The following is a 20304-nucleotide window of genomic DNA, read 5'->3' as shown; positions in this document are numbered from 1 at the left end:
AGAATAACGTGGACATTTACACGAACAGCCGTGAGACCGGGTTGTGCGCCAACACACTCCGTCCAGTCACCCATATCTGCGTTCTTCACGTCTAAGTAGCGAGGGGCGACATTATGACCCCGTGTCAATCGCCATCCGCCGGTGAGTAGGGCTGCAACGAACGGTTATATTCACGGTCGAATAATCTGACCATTTATTTGGGCTTTAAAAAGGTCAGAAAATAGTAATACAAATATAATACAACTCAAAGATGTTCGGTTTACGGTCACGGAGGAGGGAAGGAACTAGAAAATAGTCACATTTAAGAAGGTGGAATCGGAGAACTTTTGGTAAAACTTTACTTGAAGGTAGCTACATAAGTGACATGACACTGTCATGCACGTGTCATAAACATAAACATAGGTGTGGCCTGTTGCCCCATGTGCGCTGATGCGCTCATCTGTTGTTGTTGTTCCAAATGTCTTCCTACAGTTGCTTAAAAAAAAAGCTTTCCAAACAAACAAACGTACATGTGTCATTAGTATGACACATGTCGGGCTCGGACATAAATATCTTAATGGCTGTCGGGCTCGGTTACTGCTCTGTCCCGATCCGCACTCTAATGTAGATATCCTACCTTCAAGTAAAGAGTTACAGAACTTTATTTTTTCCCTAAAAAATGACTTAAACCGATTAATCGATTATCAAAATGGTTGGCGAATAATTTAAAAGTTGGCGACTAATTGATTAATCGTTGCAGCTCTGCTGGCGAGTCCGTGGGGACTGAACAGTGAAGGGAGCAGGTCTGTGGAGACAGCAGGAGGGGATTGGTGAATACTTTAATGGTCCGACTGTATACGGTGCTGCAAAAATCATCCTCCCCGACTCACCTCCAATTAAAACACACTCGTTCCTCTCTCAACACGTTACAAAAGACATTTATAAAAGAACACAGGCCATAGAGAGCAGCCACAGATATTAAGAGGACAGTTTGTTTTTCTACAGGCAACAGATCAAGACAACAGCAACAGGAGGGTTTCTTTTTTTTTTCCTGCTGTACACTAAACCCCCGGCCGTATTAATAGGAACAGAAAGACGAGCCCTGGAGGTGGTGGTGGTGGTGGTGGCGGAGCTGGATTGTTCTCATGCGTTCACACTGGTAGCATGGCGGCCAATGAGCGACCAGAGTCCCATTCATCTGGAGCTCTCCCATTGTTCCCAGTTACAGTGACTCCGCTCCACACAGTAGCCTTCTCTAACAAAAACATCGCAGCCATTCAAACCTTCACTGTTCTCTAGTTTTATTTGAAAGACATGTTATATATAAAAAAAAAAGTTTAGAGAACACTTACAAAATGATCGGGCAAAAACAAATAATAAAAAAAATAAAAATAAAAATGGCAATCTTTGTAGCTTCATATCACTATATAGATGCTATTGGATGCTTGCACTGCCCACTGCTGGACAAAACGGTCAAGTTTGTTAGCGTGAACGCACAGTCTACCTCAAAGTATTCAACATATGGTCTTCCAGGTGGTTTCTCAAAGGCCCCTATACACCACAGAGCAGGTCACGCTGTGCCAGATGGGTCTAATGAAATCTTGGTTGACTGTCCAACATAGAAATAATAGTGCTATGCTGTCCAATACCAGTTTAGAAGCAAAGAACAGCCATAATCATTTGAATTTTATAATCAATTGAAACCTAATTATGAAATTGAATCACTTCTGATTAATTAATGTTGAACATTTAATTATTTTTTTTTACTTTCAAAACCTTCTGTCTGAATGAATGGGTTTTACGGTTCCCTTTTCAAAATGTCAAGTAACTCATTTCTAAAGTTATGCGCAATTCCAAAAACTATTTAGGGTTCAACAAATTCAGACAGAAAATGTCCATTCACCTTTATTTCAGACACACAGGCCCACATCAAAACAAATACATTAAAAAGATTCAGATCCAAAAGTTCAAGTCAATTCTAAACATCAAGTTGCTTAAGATTGGATTCGGGAAATTGACAATGAAAATGTTTAACCTAAACATTCAGCCTGGATCTGTCTGATCAGTTCAGATGAGCGACAAGTCAACCGACTACTGACTACTTCAAATAGAGGGCTCTCAAAGTAAAATATTTCAATGTTACAAATTCAGTGACTATTTTACCTTTAACATGAAGTACTCAGTAGTGAACAGGTCTTCAGTTGACTCTAAAATTCAAATTTTCATGGCTTTTCTTTACTTCCATACATGTCAGATTCATGTTAAATGGCTGTGTACGGTTGAAAACGCCCACACCCGCGTGGTATATGGCGTGGCGCGTGGCCGGCTGCCGTTGGCCTGCATATTCTGCATCATATTTGGCCCTTTTCCGAGCTGCAGTCCCATTTTGTCAATGTGGTCCTATATTTCAGATACTGTAAGACATTTGACACAGGTGGTCTTGGTCTCCATTGGTGGACATGTCCCAGTGAGATCTGGGACCAGGGTTTGGGATTGATAACCAAAGATTACCCCACCACCCCCATGTTTCTCTCACAGTCCACTTTTATCTGGTACAGACCAAAATCCCATCAGCGCAGAGGGGCCTTTGCTCAAGACAAATAGCAGTATAATACAATGGTTTTACGAGAATCTACAAATATTGTCAACAGCCCATAATCGCCTCAGAGTACCTGCTGGCTGCTGTACTGATCTGCTACCTTCTACAGAGAGAAATATAGAAAGAGACACAGCGAAAGAGAATATAAAACAAAAAAGGTTTTTTTTTCTTTTTACAAGAGTCCTTTTGAGGGTTTCGACAACCCCTCTCGTCTCCTTCAGACACTCACATTCTTCTCCTCTTGTTTCTGTGTGTGCAGGTGTATCACAGTCCATATGTCTACGTCCTACTGGTGTGTGGGTGTGTGTGTGTGTGTATATTATTTTTTTTATGTGGGCCTACTTGTGTTCTTTAGTAGGAGCAAAGTAGAGCTCCATGGGTTTGTTCACCTTCCAGTACTTTTCGCTGACCAGCTCAAGGGAGAAGGAACCATTCAGGACCTGTGAACAGAGTGAACAGTTGAGTCTTTCCAACTCGGACCCTGGTTACCTTTTTAATTAACCTCTCCCACTGCTACAGTAGGTTAGCCTTAAAAAGGTGCTCTAAGCGATGTCATGCGTTTTTTAGGCATGACATTTTTTTTTTTTTGTCACATACAGCAAACATCTCCTCACTATCCGCTAGCTGCCTGTCCCCTGAACACACCGTAAAAAAGACAGCCCAGGCTCCACAAACGCCAACAAAAATCTAGACATCTAGACGCACCCTAGCGGCAGCAAGTGTAATTTGCAGCCAAATTCTGGTAAGGCCAATCACATCGTGTATAGAGTCGGTGGGCGGGGCTTATGACTGCTGCTGCTGGTGAACAGCGGTCTTCTGGAAGACTTGGAGTTCAGCTTTTCTTTGAGAAAAGAACAAAGAACGGCACTGAAATCATTCTTTAAAAAGGAAGATGTGTTCGGAGTTTTGCCGACTGGATACGGCAAAAGTTTAATCTATCAACTAGCTCCGCTACCTTCTTCGTTGCTCTGATTGGTTGGAGCGCTATCCTATTGCGTGCAGAGGGAATTTGAAAGACAACCGTTTATCCCGCCCATCGGATTGAGCCCTGCCAATGGTGAGTTCCCAGACCCAACATCTGGATGTGGGTCTGGCTTGTCAGGCGAGCACCAACCTGCACGTAGGCTACTTCCACAATGCGCGTTCGTGACTGTTTCAGGAAGCACGGAAGGGAGGGGCGAGCTAGCCTCCGTTTTGTTTGACAATACTTTGAACGTCAACAAGAAGTGACGTCACCCAACATCGCTGAGAGCACCTTTAAGTCTTTGCGGTTACAGTCATCTGTAGCAGCAGAGTTGTTCTTTCTCAAAGGATAAGCAGACTGGAGGGAATCAAATCAATCAAATGCAGGGCATATGCACTAAAACAACTTACAATCTTACAAATACATTCTTCTGCAATTTACTTTTTCACAGTTGAAATACTTTCCTGATATTCCCCCATCTTCTTCTGTTTGCGTCTACATTTCGAGATTCTAAAGAGCAACATACCGTCCTGCTTTAGTTTCAACATGCCCCCCCCCCCCCTTTTTTTGTTTTAGAAATCACTGGCGATACCCAGGTCTAATCAGACGTGACTTGACAAAAGCATTTTGTTTTCACACGCAGGTACATATATACAGTATCTGTGATATCTTGGCTGGGCCAAGGTGAGAAGGGCGTGTGTACACTCACAGTGAACTGGTTCCCAGCAGTAGGTATGTAAATGGTGTACTGTTTCTCTGAAGCTGCCTCCACATTAACAGGACTGGCCTCCGCGTTTCTTCTCAGCTCCTCCAGAGCCAGTCTGACCGCCAGGTATTTAGACAGGTGGTCTACTGTAGCGTTACCGGACGTCTTAATGTAGCGAGGGACAAACTCCACACTGTAGACGCACACAAACATTCAAACAGGCGGGGGACAAAACAGGCACAGTTAATGAGTACATAGCAACCACATATGGTAGTGTTTAGGTGCTCGAGACTTATTTTTTATGGACTCTAATGCTGTTTTGAAGTGCTTTGTTTTAAAATATGTTGCTGGAAGGGTTCTTACTTATCTCACACAAGCGCAGACAAAACAACATGCAGTTACAATACACAACAGCTGAAGAATGGCTCTTTTGTGTGCACATTTGTCAAAAAAGAACAAAAACATTTGCTTTAAAATGTAGCTACTAGTGGCCGGGTTAGCTCAGTTGGTAGAGCAGGCGCACATATATAGAGGATTACTCCTCGGGTTCGACTCTGCCCTGTGGTCTCTCTCTCTCTCTCTCTCTCTCTCTCTCTCTCTCTCTCTCTCTCTCTCTCTCTCTCTCTCTCTCTCTCTCTCTCTTCCTCTCTCTCTCTCTCTCTCTCTCTCTCTCTCTCTCTCTCTCTCTCTCTCTCTCTCTCTCTCTCTCTCTCTCTCTCCTGTGTTTTTCAAAATAAACACCTAAAAGCAGTAGCTACTATATTTATCTATCACATTTGGTCTAGCTAACATTAAACATGACCAAAATACCAGTTCAATCATTATGTGGTGGCCAATGTGGATATTGAAACACTGCGAGCTGTATATGCGTGTGACATTACCTGTTGTGACCGTCATCCTTCTCCATCAGGGTGGGATGTGGCCTAAACACCAGTTCTATTTCGCTGGCACCGCCATCGATCACAGAGTCCCCGCCCCCATTCTCCGCAGCGTTGTCCATGTCTAGACCGCTGTCATCACTCGTCTTGGTGCGCTTAATGCTCGGACCTGCCTCCTGAGGGGAAATGTTCAAAAATGTGGTTATTTCTACAATATCCAAAAAACACACCAGGAAGAGAAGCGTGCTTTTAAACAAATGGCGCTTTTCCATTACATGGTACCTACTCGCCTCGACTCGCCTTTTTTGGTTTTCCATTACGAAAAAAAGTACCTGGTACCTGCTAACAGATACTTTTTTTTTAGTACCTCCTCAGTCGAGGTTCCAAGCGAGCTGAGGCGAGCCGAGAAGGTGACGTGAAACCCTGCAGGCTGCTGATTGGTCGGAAAGAATCGTCACTGATCACTGCGTTGCTAGCGACAGACGGCATTTTTAAATAGTTTAGCCAGCGGTGTTTTTTTTGCTGCCGGAGGCTCCACGCAGAGCTTTCTCCGTAGCATACAAGTGGCCTGATGTTTTTTTACTTGGTGTGTGTCGAGTCGCCGTTGTGTAGCTGGTGAGCGAGGGAGGTGTGAGAGAGTGACGAGGATTAGCTCCCGAGCGGGTAGCGACTCTAGAGTCCTATAGTGAGAGAAACAAAGGGCTAGATTTACTAACACTAGCTCAGTTTGCGCTCCGTCTGTTTATGCGAAGTTCGGTAATAGCGCACGCTATGCTTCCACAGTTGCGTATGTATTTATCAACCCTGACACCCATCAGGCAATCAGCGCGCTTTCTCCGCCCACTATACCGTAGATTGCGCTGTAGCAAAGCGGTACTTGTGCTATGATATGGCTGAGTGCAGACTGCGATATTCCCACTGCTGATGCTAGGACTGTTTGAAATGATCCTGATGCCAATATTTGTAATGTAGCGAGGAGTTTAACAACTGCTGGAATGGGATGTACGCGCTGAGTGGGAGATTCAATTTCATCTTTGATTTCTTCCAGTAACTCTAATATTGCACGGCTGCTTGATCCGTAACGCTAAATGATGTTGTGTTCACTGACAAAGTGTGATTCTTCTGTTAAAAATATGTTCAGCCTCGCCTATGTCTCGTCTTGCTCAGATTACTGTTGCCACTTCACCAGCGGCATAAAGGTCTACGGGGAAACTCGATTGCGGCTGGTTTAGACCGGCTTTTTAAGAGGCGGAGAATTTCCCGCAGAATAGAGGCGCGCCTTACTGACAGTCTTTGTAAATACCAGGAATATATAATTAGGCGACTTTGCGCTTATCCTCCCACCTTTTTGGGTGGAACTCCCACTTTCCCTACCACCTCCCACGAACACATATTGAAAGCGCAACTTGTCTCTTCCGGCTCATGTGGCAGACAATCTGCGATTTTACCCAAGCGCCCTGTTTGTAAAATAGCCCGCGATCGGTTACGTCCGTCTTTGCGACAATTACCAGCCTGGAAACAGGCGAAAACGGCTTGATAAATAACCCTCTGAGTCTGCCCTGTTCTTTCTGACCACGGTGGGAAATCTGGAGCAGTAAAAGTTAACTATCTTGTTGATTTCATGTTGTTTACGGAGACGGAGAACCAGGAAATGAGTCGGGGGGGGGGGAAATGCAACGCTACCAAGCCACGCCCACGGCAGTCGCTATGACGACCAGCCACGCTGAGGCGGTACTAAAATCTGCAATGGAAAAGGGACACAGTGCGCCGAGTCGAGGCGAGGCGAGTCGAGCAGGTACCATGTAATGGAAAAACGCCAAAAGTCTCATTCCTAATTCAAGTATGCTTATATCCACAGCTGGGGAGGATCATGCATCTAATCCACTGTTGTGTATGGTTTCAATGGCGCTGCGCTATGCTAAACAGGTCTCTTGAGAAGGAGTCCCTGTGTCCCTTCTGATGCGAGTAATCCAGCAGAGTTTTACTGGCGGGTAAATGTGGATCTCCAGAGACTGATGCCGTTTGTCAGCATGTGCGGCAGTACAGAGAGCTGGTTGACAATCGGCAAACTTTCCCTTAAGCTACCAGCTAGCGCTAGCTAGCTTGCTTGGTAGAACAAGACATTTCTAGGCGAACAAAGTGTTCCAAATAACTTTGATGAAGTGAAAACACAGCGATGAGGGTCAAAGTTTAAGATAAAAACATGGACAACACCCAAAAACAAGTTCAGGTCTATTTTAATGTACACAGTGTCACGCTAAGCCTCGGTCATGATTGACAGGTCGGTGTGTAGCCACGCCCCTAAAGCAACTGAGACACAAAATGCATTAATACTGTGAAGTATTAATGCATTTCTGAAGTGTTAAACATCATAGACAGCAACATACCTGGTTGCTGTGGACAGACGCGTTGCTACAGTGGGAGGAGTCTCCGTTGTCCTCAGCTCCGCTACCATTCTCCACTGTGTGTCTCTTACCGCGCTGCAGTCTGACAGAAACAAACGCAAATTCAATTTCTTAGAGCAGACAGGAGTTTTTGTTGTGTTTGCATTGGCATCGTTTGTTGACATGACTGTTTACCTGGTCATAGCCTGTATCTTCAGCCCCTCCTCTATGCTGTGGGACAGGGCTTGCTGGTTGTTGTGTTTGCTAATGCGAGCCAACACTCGCTCTTGGTGGGCTTCGTACTCGTCTCGGCTGGGATAAATCTTGCCTGAAACGGGATAAGTTAATAAGAGACTAAATGCGAGAATATTTTGAACACAGCGTTTTGACTCACAATTTTCAGTCAATCCAGATTGTTTTGTGTAGTGATTAGACCTACTTTAACCTTCTTGTAGTCACTTACTAATCAGAGCGTCAAAATTAGGGTCTGGACGCAACGACCTCTTGGACACCAGCTTCTTACGACAGGTAGGACACTCTTTATTACTGCAAAGACAGGGAGGACACACATTTTGAAACTTGAAATTCAGTTTTTATCAGATTTTTTTTTACTGTACGTTGATTGTTCAAGAAGGACCATTTTAAGAGATACATGAAAAAGTGTGAACCTACCCTTTAAACGATAATGCTGTATCAAACAGGTCATTTTAGTTTGTTTGTGCTCCAGTATATCACCATCACCTTGAGACTTTGAGCGACATTAGCTTCCACCATTAGCGATCGAATAAAATAGGGACCAGATTTCTCCTGTCCGAGGGCGCTTTCACACCTGCCTCGTTTAGTCCGGTCGGGTGCGCGCCAAAAGCGGACCAAACAAGCGTACCGAGACCTGCCTGAAGAGGTGGTCTCGTTACGCTTTCAATCCAACTCTGGAGCGGTTCGTTTGTGGTGAGAAAGGGATCCGACTATACATACTCCACAAGTCAAACCAGCTGCCGCTAAAATTGGGGTAGAGCAAAGTCTCGGTAACCAGAGCAGACGTAGTAACGTCTCTCCCGAAACAATGTCTGATCATTTTAATGGAATGAGCTGGTTTGAACGTGGAGATGCAAGAAATATGCACTAGTCCAGAACCTTTTTTCTGTATTTACTTTCTTGCTCCCGCCCCCAGACACATCCGACCAATAAGAGGAGTGGACGTTCTTGCGTGATCTGTAAGTGATTGTAGCGCATTTTGGTACGCTTGGATTTTTCAAGGTGTGAAACCAAACCAAACCGAGGGCAAATCGCTCCAAGTCTACAAACTCACCAACTGATTCGGACCAAATCAAACAAACTACAGGTGTGAAAAGGCCCTGACTGTGGAGACCTTGTCTGACTGTGGAGACCTTGTCTGACTGTGGAGACCGTTGTACTAGTATGAGACCTTGTTGTGTAGAGACCTTGTCTGACTGTGGAGACCTTGTCTGACTGTGGAGACCTTGTGGAGAGACCTTGTCTGACTCTGGAGACCTTGTCTGACTGTGGAGACCTTGTCTGACTGTGGAGACCTTGTCTGACTCTGGAGACCTTGTGGAGAGACCTTGTCTGACTGTGGAGACCTTGTCCGACGCTCTCCCTTTCCTCAGAGTTCGCCACTACTCATTCTCTACAGCTCTGACGTTCACGTTGCTGAATAAGCTGGTGTTCCCAGCCTTGGATAAGATAATGAGAAACCTGAATGCCATTACAGGGGACCAAGAAGGCTCTTCTGGTTTCTACTGCATGGTCAAACGTACCCGGATCTTAAAGCTGTGATGATACAATCAGCGCAGAAGCGATGCAGACATTCTTTGGTTGTCATTGTGTTCTTCAACATGTCCAGGCAGATAGGACACATGAGTTCACTGTGCAGGGACCTGGGCGACACTGCTATTTCCAGTCCATCTGTTATTGCCTCCTGTGCCAGTACGAAAACAGATCGAGATGAAGGTTAGTACACACAAAGATACAAAGGTTTGCTGAGTAGTAAAAGACTGATACAGCTCTGTTGATGTTTTTATGTAAAGTCCTAAAAATCTTATAAACAGAGTATCTGAAGAATCATCATTTAAGATATCGCACACCTCAGTGTTCTATTTTCAGGAGCATGAAGGAACTTAAGATCTTCCTTACTTGTGTTGCAAGGATAATTATACCATCACCTGATATGAAATGATTATGTGCTTTAGGTATATGCGGGGGTTTTCCTGCATAGATGAATTTTTGGCACCCCCAAAGAGGGTTTAGCCCGCTCATCCACAGCCCGCTGTATTTCACTCATGCGGCTGGCGCTGATGAGCCAGCTAAGCTTCATTGTTTTTGACTGGACCGGAACGCTCCACTGTGAAGCTAGCGCTAATGGGATCTCAGTTTTACCGTCCAGCAAGATTAAGCGGCTGTCTGTCGCGGAGCTCTCGGCCTCCCACTGGAGCTCCGACTGCAGGTGGCAGCAAAGTGGATCTGGGCCTGATATTGTGACATCAGTATTACATTGATAACAGATTAAAAACTCCTCATGGTCTCATTAAATAGCAGTCCACTTCCTTCACTTTTGTTTCACACCTGATGCGAACCACACAGGAGTACGCATGAACTGTCTTTGAGACCACCTCCTCAAGTGCACATAGGCACGTATAGACCAACCGTGCCCAGGTTAAATACACAGTCAGTGCTCACACTGATCAAACAAACTGGACTTTGGGGTCAAGTGTACTCGGATGCGGGCCCAGGTCCCTGATGTGAAAGCCCCCTTACTCCATTATAGTCCAGTATTTGTATATTTTGAATTGTCACCTGCCTCCTGAATTTTGCATTTCCCTCCATTTAAATAAAGACGTTTCCACCATAAATTGCTTCATAAAATCAGAATGCAGGAAATGAAGTGTTTGACACTAATGATTTCCAGTAGGGAGGACCCACAGACCCCCTGCTTAATGTATGCCCCTCCCTCCCCCCCAAGGCCCAATCTGAGCCAGGACAAACCCTGTTTATTGATAAAAAGCGAAATGATTTGGATAAGACACTTATGTGAATGAAATGATATACTATGAATTGTTACCTGTGGAGTTCTCTGCAGCTCATACAGACTCAGTTCCCAGGTCTTACTGAGGGGTTGAACCCCGTTGGTCTGAACTGTCTGAGTCATCACTGCAACACTGAAACAAACAAAAACATAATTAAGATTTTCTTGGAAGTCTAGGAGGTAATGATTACCTCTGGTGTCGATTACAAGTGGGAATTTGGGGTTGAAAATAAATGGCAGACGGACTTCACTTTTAGCGCTTCTCTGTTCACATTTTTACTCCAGTCATCGCTTGTAGATAATGTTCAATTAATTTGCTTTGCCTTGTGCATTTCATAGGGCAAGAAGCTTAGGAAATCAGCAGTGAAACAATACAGGAGCTTGCATGACAATGTATCAAGCATGTCTTCCATGGAAAAGACAAAGAAGAGCACAGCCTGCTGTAACAATTCAATCCATTTCTACAGCTGGCGACAGTAGGTAATTACCCTCGACGTAATCCTTGCATTATGGGTGTGCGATATGACGACCTGAGACAGAGAACTGCCAAAATGTCTCCACGATCTGCCTTTACAGCGAGATCGTTTGTGGTGTCAGTGCACAGTCTATCATTTGCAATTCTATGGCTCCAGTGTTTCCCTGCATACAACGGCGCAGCTGCTTAATGATTAGCTCCGCAGCTGAATCACCCCAAACGTAATAAACTCTCTCTCTCTCTCTACTTTAAGCAGCCAGAGTCGGGGACGAGCAAGGATTATAGATCGCGCACCCCCAGACGTTGCCACAGTTTAGCGGTCCGTTATTGGTCGTTTGAAACCTTGTGTTTCACCCAGCGTTGGGCTTAGCGTTCAGTCACACTCGATCAAGGGTTGTGCGGCAGTGGGAGTGTCACTTAAATGGCCCGTTTGTGTGACGTCCTGTTGCTTTTATAGACTTTATATATATTTCACAAGTATTGTTTTCCGACCGCACGTGAAGGCCGCTTCCTTTCACGGAGAAAAAGACAAGAGTGACGGTGCTTTGTTGACGCGGGAAACATTTAAAACTTTCTTGTGGCAGCCATAGAGACAGTGAGGTTTACCGGTTACTGTACGGGACTCTCACACCGCCTCATAAACAGACCAACAAGGCTGATCGCCGATTACATGACCAGGCCACCTGCAGAGTGACCTCGGGTTCGCGTCTCTCCAAAAACGTATAAATCTGTCTCAACTTTTGCTGCAGGACGCTGTTTATTTCGCGCCCACCCATCGCCGCAGCCTAAACTAGGGCTGCACAACACACACAGTAGGGGTGCAAGATATATCGACTCAATATCGTTATCGCAATATATCAAAAGTGTCGCAATAAGTATGCAATAGTGGAGCGCTGCGTCCCGTCCGTTGGCTGTGTGGCTTTGTTGCGTTCGATTTAGAGCCCGCTTGAAACGCTTTAATGATCATGTTTCATTGGCCAGTTATCGCGCCACTTGCACACGTTAGTGCACGGGTCCACTACGTGACAAACCCTATGGAGCGTACCACGTGTGTGCATATTTGGACATGAAATTGATCAACAAAACGGAACGAGTCAGAGAAGCTAAAGAAAAGTTGTGTCCTGTTCTCTTTACTTATATATTTTATACTGTACCACCAGTAAAACATGTCCTGTTCTGTTCTGTAGACATGGTCCTTATTTATTTATTTATTTATTTATTCATGTTGGACCAGTCCAATATGACTTGTTTAATTTGTTATGAATCTATTTTGATGCCTTTTCCCGTAACTTAAAAACATAAAAATATCGAAATGAATATTGATATCGCAAAATCCATGATCGATATCGCAATATCACATTGTATCAATATCGTGCAACTCTAACACACAGAGCAGAGAAGAGTGTTTTTAGCTGAGCTAGACCAGAGAATATTTGGTTCAAAATGCTGTTTTTAAATAGGGAAATTAGTTTGGTTGCCATGCTCAGTAACTTGCAAAAACCGTCTTAAAAACCAATGTGAAAAATAATCGTGATAAGATCATGGATCATCATCCTGCCTGTAAAAAAAATTAAGTATTTTGCCATATCACCCACCCCTACATTGCATTAAATATCATTCAATTGCAATTGTCATGCTTTTATAAAACACACGTGTTTATTAATTGTGAAAAAATAAAATCAGCAGAGGAAATGTTCTTGCAGCTGCCAACATTTATTAGGGGGCTACTTTCCCATCTGGCTAGCTACTCAAATATGTTGTTGTTGTTGTTAAATGCATTACTATTACACTGGATTACATTAAACATCTATTTCTGTCATTGTGTCTAACCCTTATAGGGTATTGGAGTTAATTTCTAAAAGTAAAGAAATGCCAAGAAACATCAATATTTGAAAGACATCAAAAAGGGGAATTGTGTTAACTTTAATTAAAGACATTACCTGTGAATTTAATAGAAAAAAATGTATGATTAAAAACTTAGATTTACAGCTTTATACACCTCAATGTGAAATTCCTGCAATGAAATATTTATTTTTCTTCAGAAGGAGTAAATTGAATTCTTGGGTTTCAATCGACCAAGGAAGAGCTAGAGAAGAAGTGAATTTTCCAAAATGACACAGCCAGAGTGAGGACAAATAGGACTATCGTCTGCCTTGAGTAATCCAAATATCTCAATTTAGTCCAATTGACACTTTAAATAATTGTTGTTGCCTCTTTGTCAATGTGACCTTTGGGTGGTGCATAGCTGGAATGTATGACCAAAATATCTCCCAAGTCAACCAGGGGAAACCCGAAATAGGTATTGGGCCCGATGAGCTATGCGTTACATGTGCTACATTCATACCTAATAGCATTTAGAAAACACAAATTTAGATAAGCCAAGACACTTGAATGCCAAAAATGTTTTGCAGATTGCTGTAGTTGTGTGGCCATGCTGTATACATGCGACAGACAAGAGGGAAAAGTGGGGGGTGGTGCGTATTTAATACAATTTTGGTGGGCAAACTGAGGTTTCTTTTCAAATAAGCTTAAAATGTCAAGAAAAAAAAACAACAGACATGAGCGTTGTGACGTCTTGACGTTAGCGTATATATTCTTTGTAACGTTAACGTAACCGCAATCAGCAATTCATGTCAATAAACGAAACCCGATGTGTTATAACTACTGACTAACGTTAGATGCATGTTCTCTACGGTTGTTAGTGGTAGTACCGTTAGTTAGTTTTGCTAGCTAGCTAGCGCAACACATGGAGTAGCTAACGTTTTACACTGACATTTCATTCAGTTCATTATATAAATTGCAGTTAAACCCCGCGCACAGATTTCATATACAATCTGTGACTCGGCTAATGCTAACTAGCTCCCAGAGAAGCTAGCTATTCTTCGTAACGCTAACATTGGAGGCAAAATAAGCTTAAGGTATAGCACGTATGTAGCCGACAGCAGACAAAGACTGCACGGGCGTGCGAAACAGTTTATTCGTGTGATGTTAATTTAAACATTAAAGCTAATGATACAAAAAGCTAATATTTAACGTGAAATTATTGCGAGAAAGTCGTAAATGTTTTGTCGCTGTGACAGAGGGGAAAAACAACAACAGAGAAAGAGCCGACGCACCAATCCCTTCAGGTGAGCTATATGCTTTCTTTGAACCGTATTTCCTACGCTTAAACAGTCGCAAACTCATATGCGAGCAGTCATTGATACACAAATACAGACATTAAAACGATATATTCCTAGCTTACATAAAATATGATTGCTTATATACTTACATTTTCAGTTGTGGGTACGAGCGGATCCAGTCAGCGCGTTTAGACGAAGGCAATATGGCGGATGTGCAAGAAGCAATGTAGTCTGGGAAATGGAGGCGCTATGCCAACGGGGCCCGGGTTTCCAAGGGATGGATGTGTATGATGAAAACAAAGGCCAGCCTATATTTGTGCACTTCCATTCTCCAACAGCCTTCCATCTAAAATTACATTACACAAGAAGAAGAAAAATGGCACTGAATCCGAACCACCTAAATCACTTTCTGAAAGCCGGTAAAAACGTAACCCTGAACACCCATGTACACTGTTTTCATTTGGCAAGTGTGTGTGCCAAATGTAAATGTTCTATATCTCTGTGTGTGTGCGTGTGTGCGTGCATGTGTGCGTGCGTGTGTGCGTGCATGTGTGTGTGTGGGGGTGGGGGTTGTGGTGTAGAGCAGAGATTAATTGATGAATTGATTAGTTGTCAACTATTAAATTAATTGGCAACTATTTTGATAATCGATTAATCTGTTTGAGTAAATTTGTGTGATTAAAAAAAGTAAAAAAAGAAATTTCTGATTCCAGCTTCTTAAATGTGAATATTTTCTAGTTTCTTCACTCCTCTGTGACTGTCATAGATATATATGTGACTGTGAACTGAATATCTGATGACGAAAATGGGCTTTGGGAAAAACTGATCGACATGTTTCACCATTTTCTGACATTTTATAAACCAAAAAACTAATCGATTAATCGAGAAAATAATCGACAGATTATTGACAATGAAAATAATCGTCATAGTTGGCCAGGGCCCTGAAGTATAATCCGTTTTAGTGTGCGCGTGCATGGTGCATATGTACGAGCGTGAGCGAGACCAGAAGGCGTAGCTACATCAAAAGGGGGTGGAGGAAGGAGGGCAGAAGGAGAGTAGTGGGGAGGGGAGCGGAGGTAAGGGGAGGGGAAGTGTACTCGGTCCATGACATGAATGAACCATGTTCGGTAACGGAGGCTTAGCTCTCCCGGTTTGCTCCTTTCTCCTACTACACCTCCCGGTTCTCCCGCTAACGAACAACTGGCCCGTTAAGGTAAATAGCTCGCAAAATAGCTGAGTTTTTTTTCACCTCTCAAAGCTGTAACGTTAGCCATTTGCACAATGGTTAAAAGTTATGAAGGGGGTACTGGGTTAGTTCGCCCCAATGAAGATTAGTTGAGTTGCTCATTAGTCTGTCACTTTGACTCTGTCGTGCCTATCGTCATGGCAATGTCTAACGTTAGTTTTCAACGTAAATTCATCGAGCATTCTCAATTCGGCTAAGATATAATTGTCACCATAGCAACGGCATGAATGTCCGAATTTAGTTTTCAGTCTCTGGAGTAGTTCGGGCTTCGAAAAAAGACCATATAACCATAGTGTAATTGTGTATGTGAAGGTTAGGCTAACTGTTACCAAATGCGGGAATGTCACTGTTCCCTTCGGCGAACCTCCTACAAAAGAAGTTGAAAGTGTCTTGAATTAACGCTAGTTGGATGCTTGGATGCATGTTGCATCAAGGAATGAACTAAACGACCTATAAAACGGCTGTGTTTACATTCGACGATAAACAATGGCAGCAGTGAAATGACATAAATTATGTCAATTGTAAATAGTTTTTAGTTTACTCTTTTTTTTTTTCCCCCTTCTCCATATCAAATGAAATGACCTGTTCTTCTGTGTGGTTTATCTTAATAACCAGACTAAAATACTTTCTGATAGGGGTTAGATAGATGCATGGACTGTCATACTGTTTCCCCCAATTCACTTCTTCTCACCTGTAGCTAAAAAAAACAGCAGCTCTGTTGAACTTGAACACTCCATCCATTGGATGTAACAGAAGCGACTGTTTTATAATTCAGACAGATGGTTGCAAAGATGAATCGATTAGTTGTCAACTATTAAATTAATCGTTATTCCTGTCACTCCACTCAAATCTCTAGGCAGTGTAAACGCTTGATTGTCAGAAAAAAAAAAAAAAAAACATTGCTTACTCTACTTCACGCGTGTCAAACTCAAGGCCCGGGGGCCAAATCCGGCCCCTCGCAAATTCTGATCCGGACCGCATTTCAATTTAGGTTCACAATCAATTTTGGCCTGCCTAGTTGTGCGCCAAACCAAAAACACGGGAAACCGTTTTTCAACTCGCAATTACGTGACACTCGAAGCAGAATTTGGCAAATTTGCCGACTTTGAGACTCAGAAATTCCCACAGAACCGGAGAGTTTGCATATTCTGGCTGTGAAAGAGGTTGTTGTGGGTCGGCTGGGTGGTTGCCTACTTAGAAAATGTAATCATTGTTGTTGCTTCATTTGCTAAATTCTAGGATGGCTTTGAAACTTTTTTGCTTTTTCAGGGCTTTATGTGGACCGAACTGTAAGTGAGAAGACTATATGAGACATGCAATAATTGAGTCAAAGATATTTTACTTTTTCGATGAAATAAAAGCATGTCCATAAACTATACATGTCTGGCCCTTGATGTAATTCTCTTGATCCAGTGTGGCCCTTAGTGAAATTGAGTTTGACACCCCTGCTCTACTTGCTAAGCTCCACTCGTAAATTGGACATTTGGGTAATATAGTAACTAAGTTACATTGAACACTTAACTTAGTGAAATATTGCTTATTACAATATATTTGGATGAACAGCCACGCCATTGAGAAAAAAATGATGAGCAGTTTTGTCAGCAATCATAACCAAGGATTATTTTCAGTGATAGTTCTGATTCACATGCAGTTCTTTGCTGTTTTGTTGATTTTATCCTCGCTAATCCTCCCTAAAGGCAATATTTTCAACTGAACCAATCTTTGTTGTGTGAATAATCAATTCGTCTTGCAGCATTCCCGACGTCGCGCTGCGGTGGCCAATCGTGCAACCTGCGATCAGACTTGTCCGTCTGTTTAGAGGCGGTGTAAGAGTCCCGTACAGGAAACAGGAAACAGGAAACAGGAAACATCACTGCCTCTATCGCTGCCACAAGAAAGTTAAAAAAAAAAACTATGAGGGTAAAACATGGAACACAAGCACTGAACTGCCTGGGAGTTTGTGTAACAGCTGAATGTTTCCTGCAACAACAAAGCACAGTCCCTCCTCTTTTCTTCCTCTCTTTTTTTCCGTGAAGTGAAGCCGCCTTCAAGTGCGTTCGGAAATGTCGAGATCGATAAACGAGCTGACGGAAAACAAGTCATTGTGAAATACAAAGTCTACTTGTGCTAGGGCTGCACAGTTAATCGCAAAGTCTACTTGTGCTAGGGCTGCACAATTAATCGCGATTTTATCGAAATCGCAATATGGACTAGTGCTATATCCAAATCGCAGGGGGGGGGGCGCAATGTTTTGTTAAAGGCAAAATATGTGTCTAACCGTTCTGAATGAAGTATTGTGGTGCTGCAGAGACGTCCCGGCCTACAAATCCTATCCTACAGACTACACATCCTCGCAAAAATCACACTATGATCATTTTTATGTTTTTAAGATTTAATAGTAGTCAGTAATGAAAATGAGAATAATAATGATACAAACATGATCATTCCCTTCAATATCGTGAATCACATCGCAATCGCAATATCAGTCAAAATAATCGCAATTAGATATTTTCCTCATATCGTGCAGCCCTATCTTGTGCTACATTTGGGGGGTGGGGTGGGGGGGGGGTAACAACAACAGAACATGACGTCACACAAATGGGCCATTTCAGTGACGCAACCCTGCGGAGAATATCACTAGATCACTTTTTCTGGTCTGAACGTGCCCTAAGGAAGCAGAATGCGACCCCCCCCACCCACCAGTCTCATAGATTACGAGATAGGCAACATCTCTGCTCTACTGTTGGACAATGACATCACTGACCGACCATTTGGCTACACTCTTCATTGTGGGCTAAATGACCAGCAAGCTGACAAACAAAACGAACTGATTGATCTTCTGCCTGACCAAAAGGCTTTAAACAGTCTGTTCAGCCGAGTAAAGAAAACAACATGGTGACAGGCAACAGCCAGTCAGCCTATCAGGGTGTCTTGGGGGTCTCATGGTTGAAACTCTAAACAGATGCATTACCAAAGGCTGTGCAAAAACAAAAAAAATAGTTTGCAGATACTTTCTTTCTTAGCAACAGCACTCACAGTACTTCTTCTAAACCATAAGCACTGCTTGGGTTCTACGCACATGAATGGAGTGAACAAAAATGCCCAAGAGATGGCAGATAAAATGCCACCATATTTGTCTGGTTAACACTGCGTTTATCATTCAGTCTATTTAGTCTTGCCAGTTGAAGAAAAAAAACAAACACCCCATGCTGTTAGTGAGTTTAAAAGAGGTCTGGGTTTTCTGGATGTGAAGCTGAGCTTTTGTGGATGAAGCTGACTACGCATACAATGGATGGCAACAGTAAAAAAGGAAAGTTGTGTAGTGCACACAACGACTGGCACGACATCTGAAATCCTTTTTGTTGGCGAAGGCTTTTGAAAGATAGTATCTTCCAACAGCGCTGAAGCAGTCTTTGCACATTGTTACACACAAACGTAGTGCACCATAGAAACAGTGAGCTAATGCTTTTTATTTAAAAGTTTGAATTTCTTGCGCTAACATCTCTTAGTTTGAAATAGCGGTCATTCCTTTTCCTATCGAGACGTGGCAAGATGACTCGTGCTGCGTTCCAGATACAATTTTTATCCCGTAAATTTACGACTTCAAGTCACGACTCACGACTTTGTAGCGTTCCAGGCAAGGTTACCCTTCTAGCTAGCGGCTACCTAATGTCGACGTTAGCTAGCGCTAGCTGATACTAGCGATTTCTAGTGGGCAAAATATTTTGCGCTTCATTTAATTAACATAACCTGTAGTGGTACACAATCGTATGTGTATTGTTTTGATTAAAATGTGCGGGATTACTTTACATTGCCTACTTATGTCTATTTATGTTTATTTTTCACCGTTAACCACCGGCGTCTGGTCTGTACAGCATCAACAGGGGTCGCCATTGTTGTTTATGTGTGTGTGTGTGACGTGAAAAACTGTAACTGGGAGTACAACCATCTGGTACCAGTTCACGAGTGATACGTTACCGGTTTGACTGCCGTTCCAGGATCACTTTCATGGCTAGAAGGTTGTGAAAACACGAGTTACGGGCTGCCTGGAACGCAGCATTAATTTAGGCTACGTTTACACTGCTAGGTTTTGGTTTAAAAACTATCTTTTGCTACGTTTACGTCTCGCGTCCACACTACTCTGGCAGTTTCCGAGCCCCTTAAACTGCTGAACCCGTTTTTTGGTTTGAAAACTCCGGGGCTGCTTTGCAGTCTGGACGGGCCCAAACGAAGACCTTTTGGAAACCTCGACGCACGTCAGTCAGTCTCATCGGTTAGGTAGGCTTACGCTAGCCTCGTGAGAGCGTCCTGATCTGGCGAGCTCCAGTTTTCCACTCGCAGATCAGTCTGGCATCTTGAGATAGAGAAAATTTGGAGCCGTTCGCCAAACGACCGGGCCAATCAGCGTTGGTTTTGAGGTGGGTTAGGTGGTGATAGACAGATGGTTTATCCAATCAGCTAACCAGTATTTTCAGACAGCGGTAGCCCTAATTCTGTTAGCTTCTCGCTAATGCTTTTTTCCTCTTGGATCCTTCTTTTGGAATATGGACCAGGAACCTGAAATGGTGCCTTTTTATTCCTAAATTCTCATTACACACACGGCAAATATCCTTTACCGACATGTTGCTTGCATGCTGAGCTAAAGAGCTATGCTTTGCCTGCAGCAGCAGGGGTTAGCCTGGCTTGTGGTTATATTTTCATACGCTTTGTGGATCTGATTGGTTGATTTGGCCCGTCTATCACCAACATAGGTGATAGACAGATGGTTCATCCAATCAGCTAACCAGGATTTCCGCCCCTTCCCAAAAGTTCTCCAACGGAAAGTTCCCAGATGGATATGCCGAGCAAATGCGAAACGATCCATCTGGCGGAGTCAGGTTAGGCTTACACACCTTTCAGTCACAGTTC

The 20304-nt window shown here is 43.3% G+C and overlaps 2 protein-coding genes across 6 annotated transcripts in view; one reads left to right on the top strand and one right to left on the bottom strand.

The window, feature by feature from the left end:
- Positions 1–901: 901 nt before the first annotated feature.
- Positions 902–14434, bottom strand: rnf2 (ring finger protein 2). Of its 2 annotated transcripts, none has more exons than XM_039816031.1 (9): positions 14300–14434; positions 10590–10686; positions 9289–9455; positions 7974–8056; positions 7706–7838; positions 7514–7613; positions 5130–5302; positions 4252–4441; positions 902–3018 (listed from the first exon to the last, which is right to left on the bottom strand). In XM_039816031.1, exons 2-9 carry the CDS (start codon positions 10674–10676, stop codon positions 2917–2919), a joined length of 1035 nt encoding a protein of 344 aa, XP_039671965.1. In that variant the 5' UTR covers positions 10677–10686; positions 14300–14434; the 3' UTR covers positions 902–2916. The 2 variants fall into 2 exon arrangements, with proteins under 2 accessions (XP_039671965.1, XP_039671966.1); XM_039816032.1 differs by having other exon boundaries at positions 9289–9449.
- Positions 13813–20304, top strand: part of si:ch211-267e7.3 (ADAMTS-like protein 2) — a 33683-nt gene continuing 27191 nt past the window's right edge. For 3 of the 4 annotated variants that reach the window (XM_039816029.1, XM_039816028.1, XM_039816027.1), the window contains exon 1: positions 15204–15363. In XM_039816029.1, the coding sequence (XP_039671963.1) occupies positions 15271–15363 (93 nt within the window). In that variant the 5' untranslated portion in view covers positions 15204–15270. Of the gene's footprint in view, positions 14157–15203; positions 15364–20304 lie in introns of those variants that run through there. The other variant, XM_039816030.1, reaches the window with a different exon arrangement.

Source organism: Perca fluviatilis, chromosome 11, assembly GCF_010015445.1.
Source record: "Perca fluviatilis chromosome 11, GENO_Pfluv_1.0, whole genome shotgun sequence".
Taxonomy (NCBI): Eukaryota; Metazoa; Chordata; class Actinopteri; order Perciformes; family Percidae; genus Perca; species Perca fluviatilis.
The sequence above is the reverse complement of the archived record's forward strand: the minus strand, read 5'-3'. Positions and strand labels throughout refer to the sequence as shown.

What these genes read in the sequence shown, in the direction of transcription:
- rnf2 (XM_039816031.1), bottom strand. Translation starts at nt 10,676, where the DNA reads ATGACTCAGACAGTTCAGACCAACGGGGTTCAACCCCTCAGTAAGACC. An exon ending in ATCACAGCTTTAAGATCCGG is followed by an intron (nt 8,057 to 9,288) that starts GTACGTTTGACC and finishes CTGTCTTTGCAG; the next exon opens with TAATAAAGAGTGTCCTACCT. An exon ending in CGTCTGTCCACAGCAACCAG is followed by an intron (nt 5,303 to 7,513) that starts GTATGTTGCTGT and finishes ATTTCCCCTCAG; the next exon opens with GAGGCAGGTCCGAGCATTAA.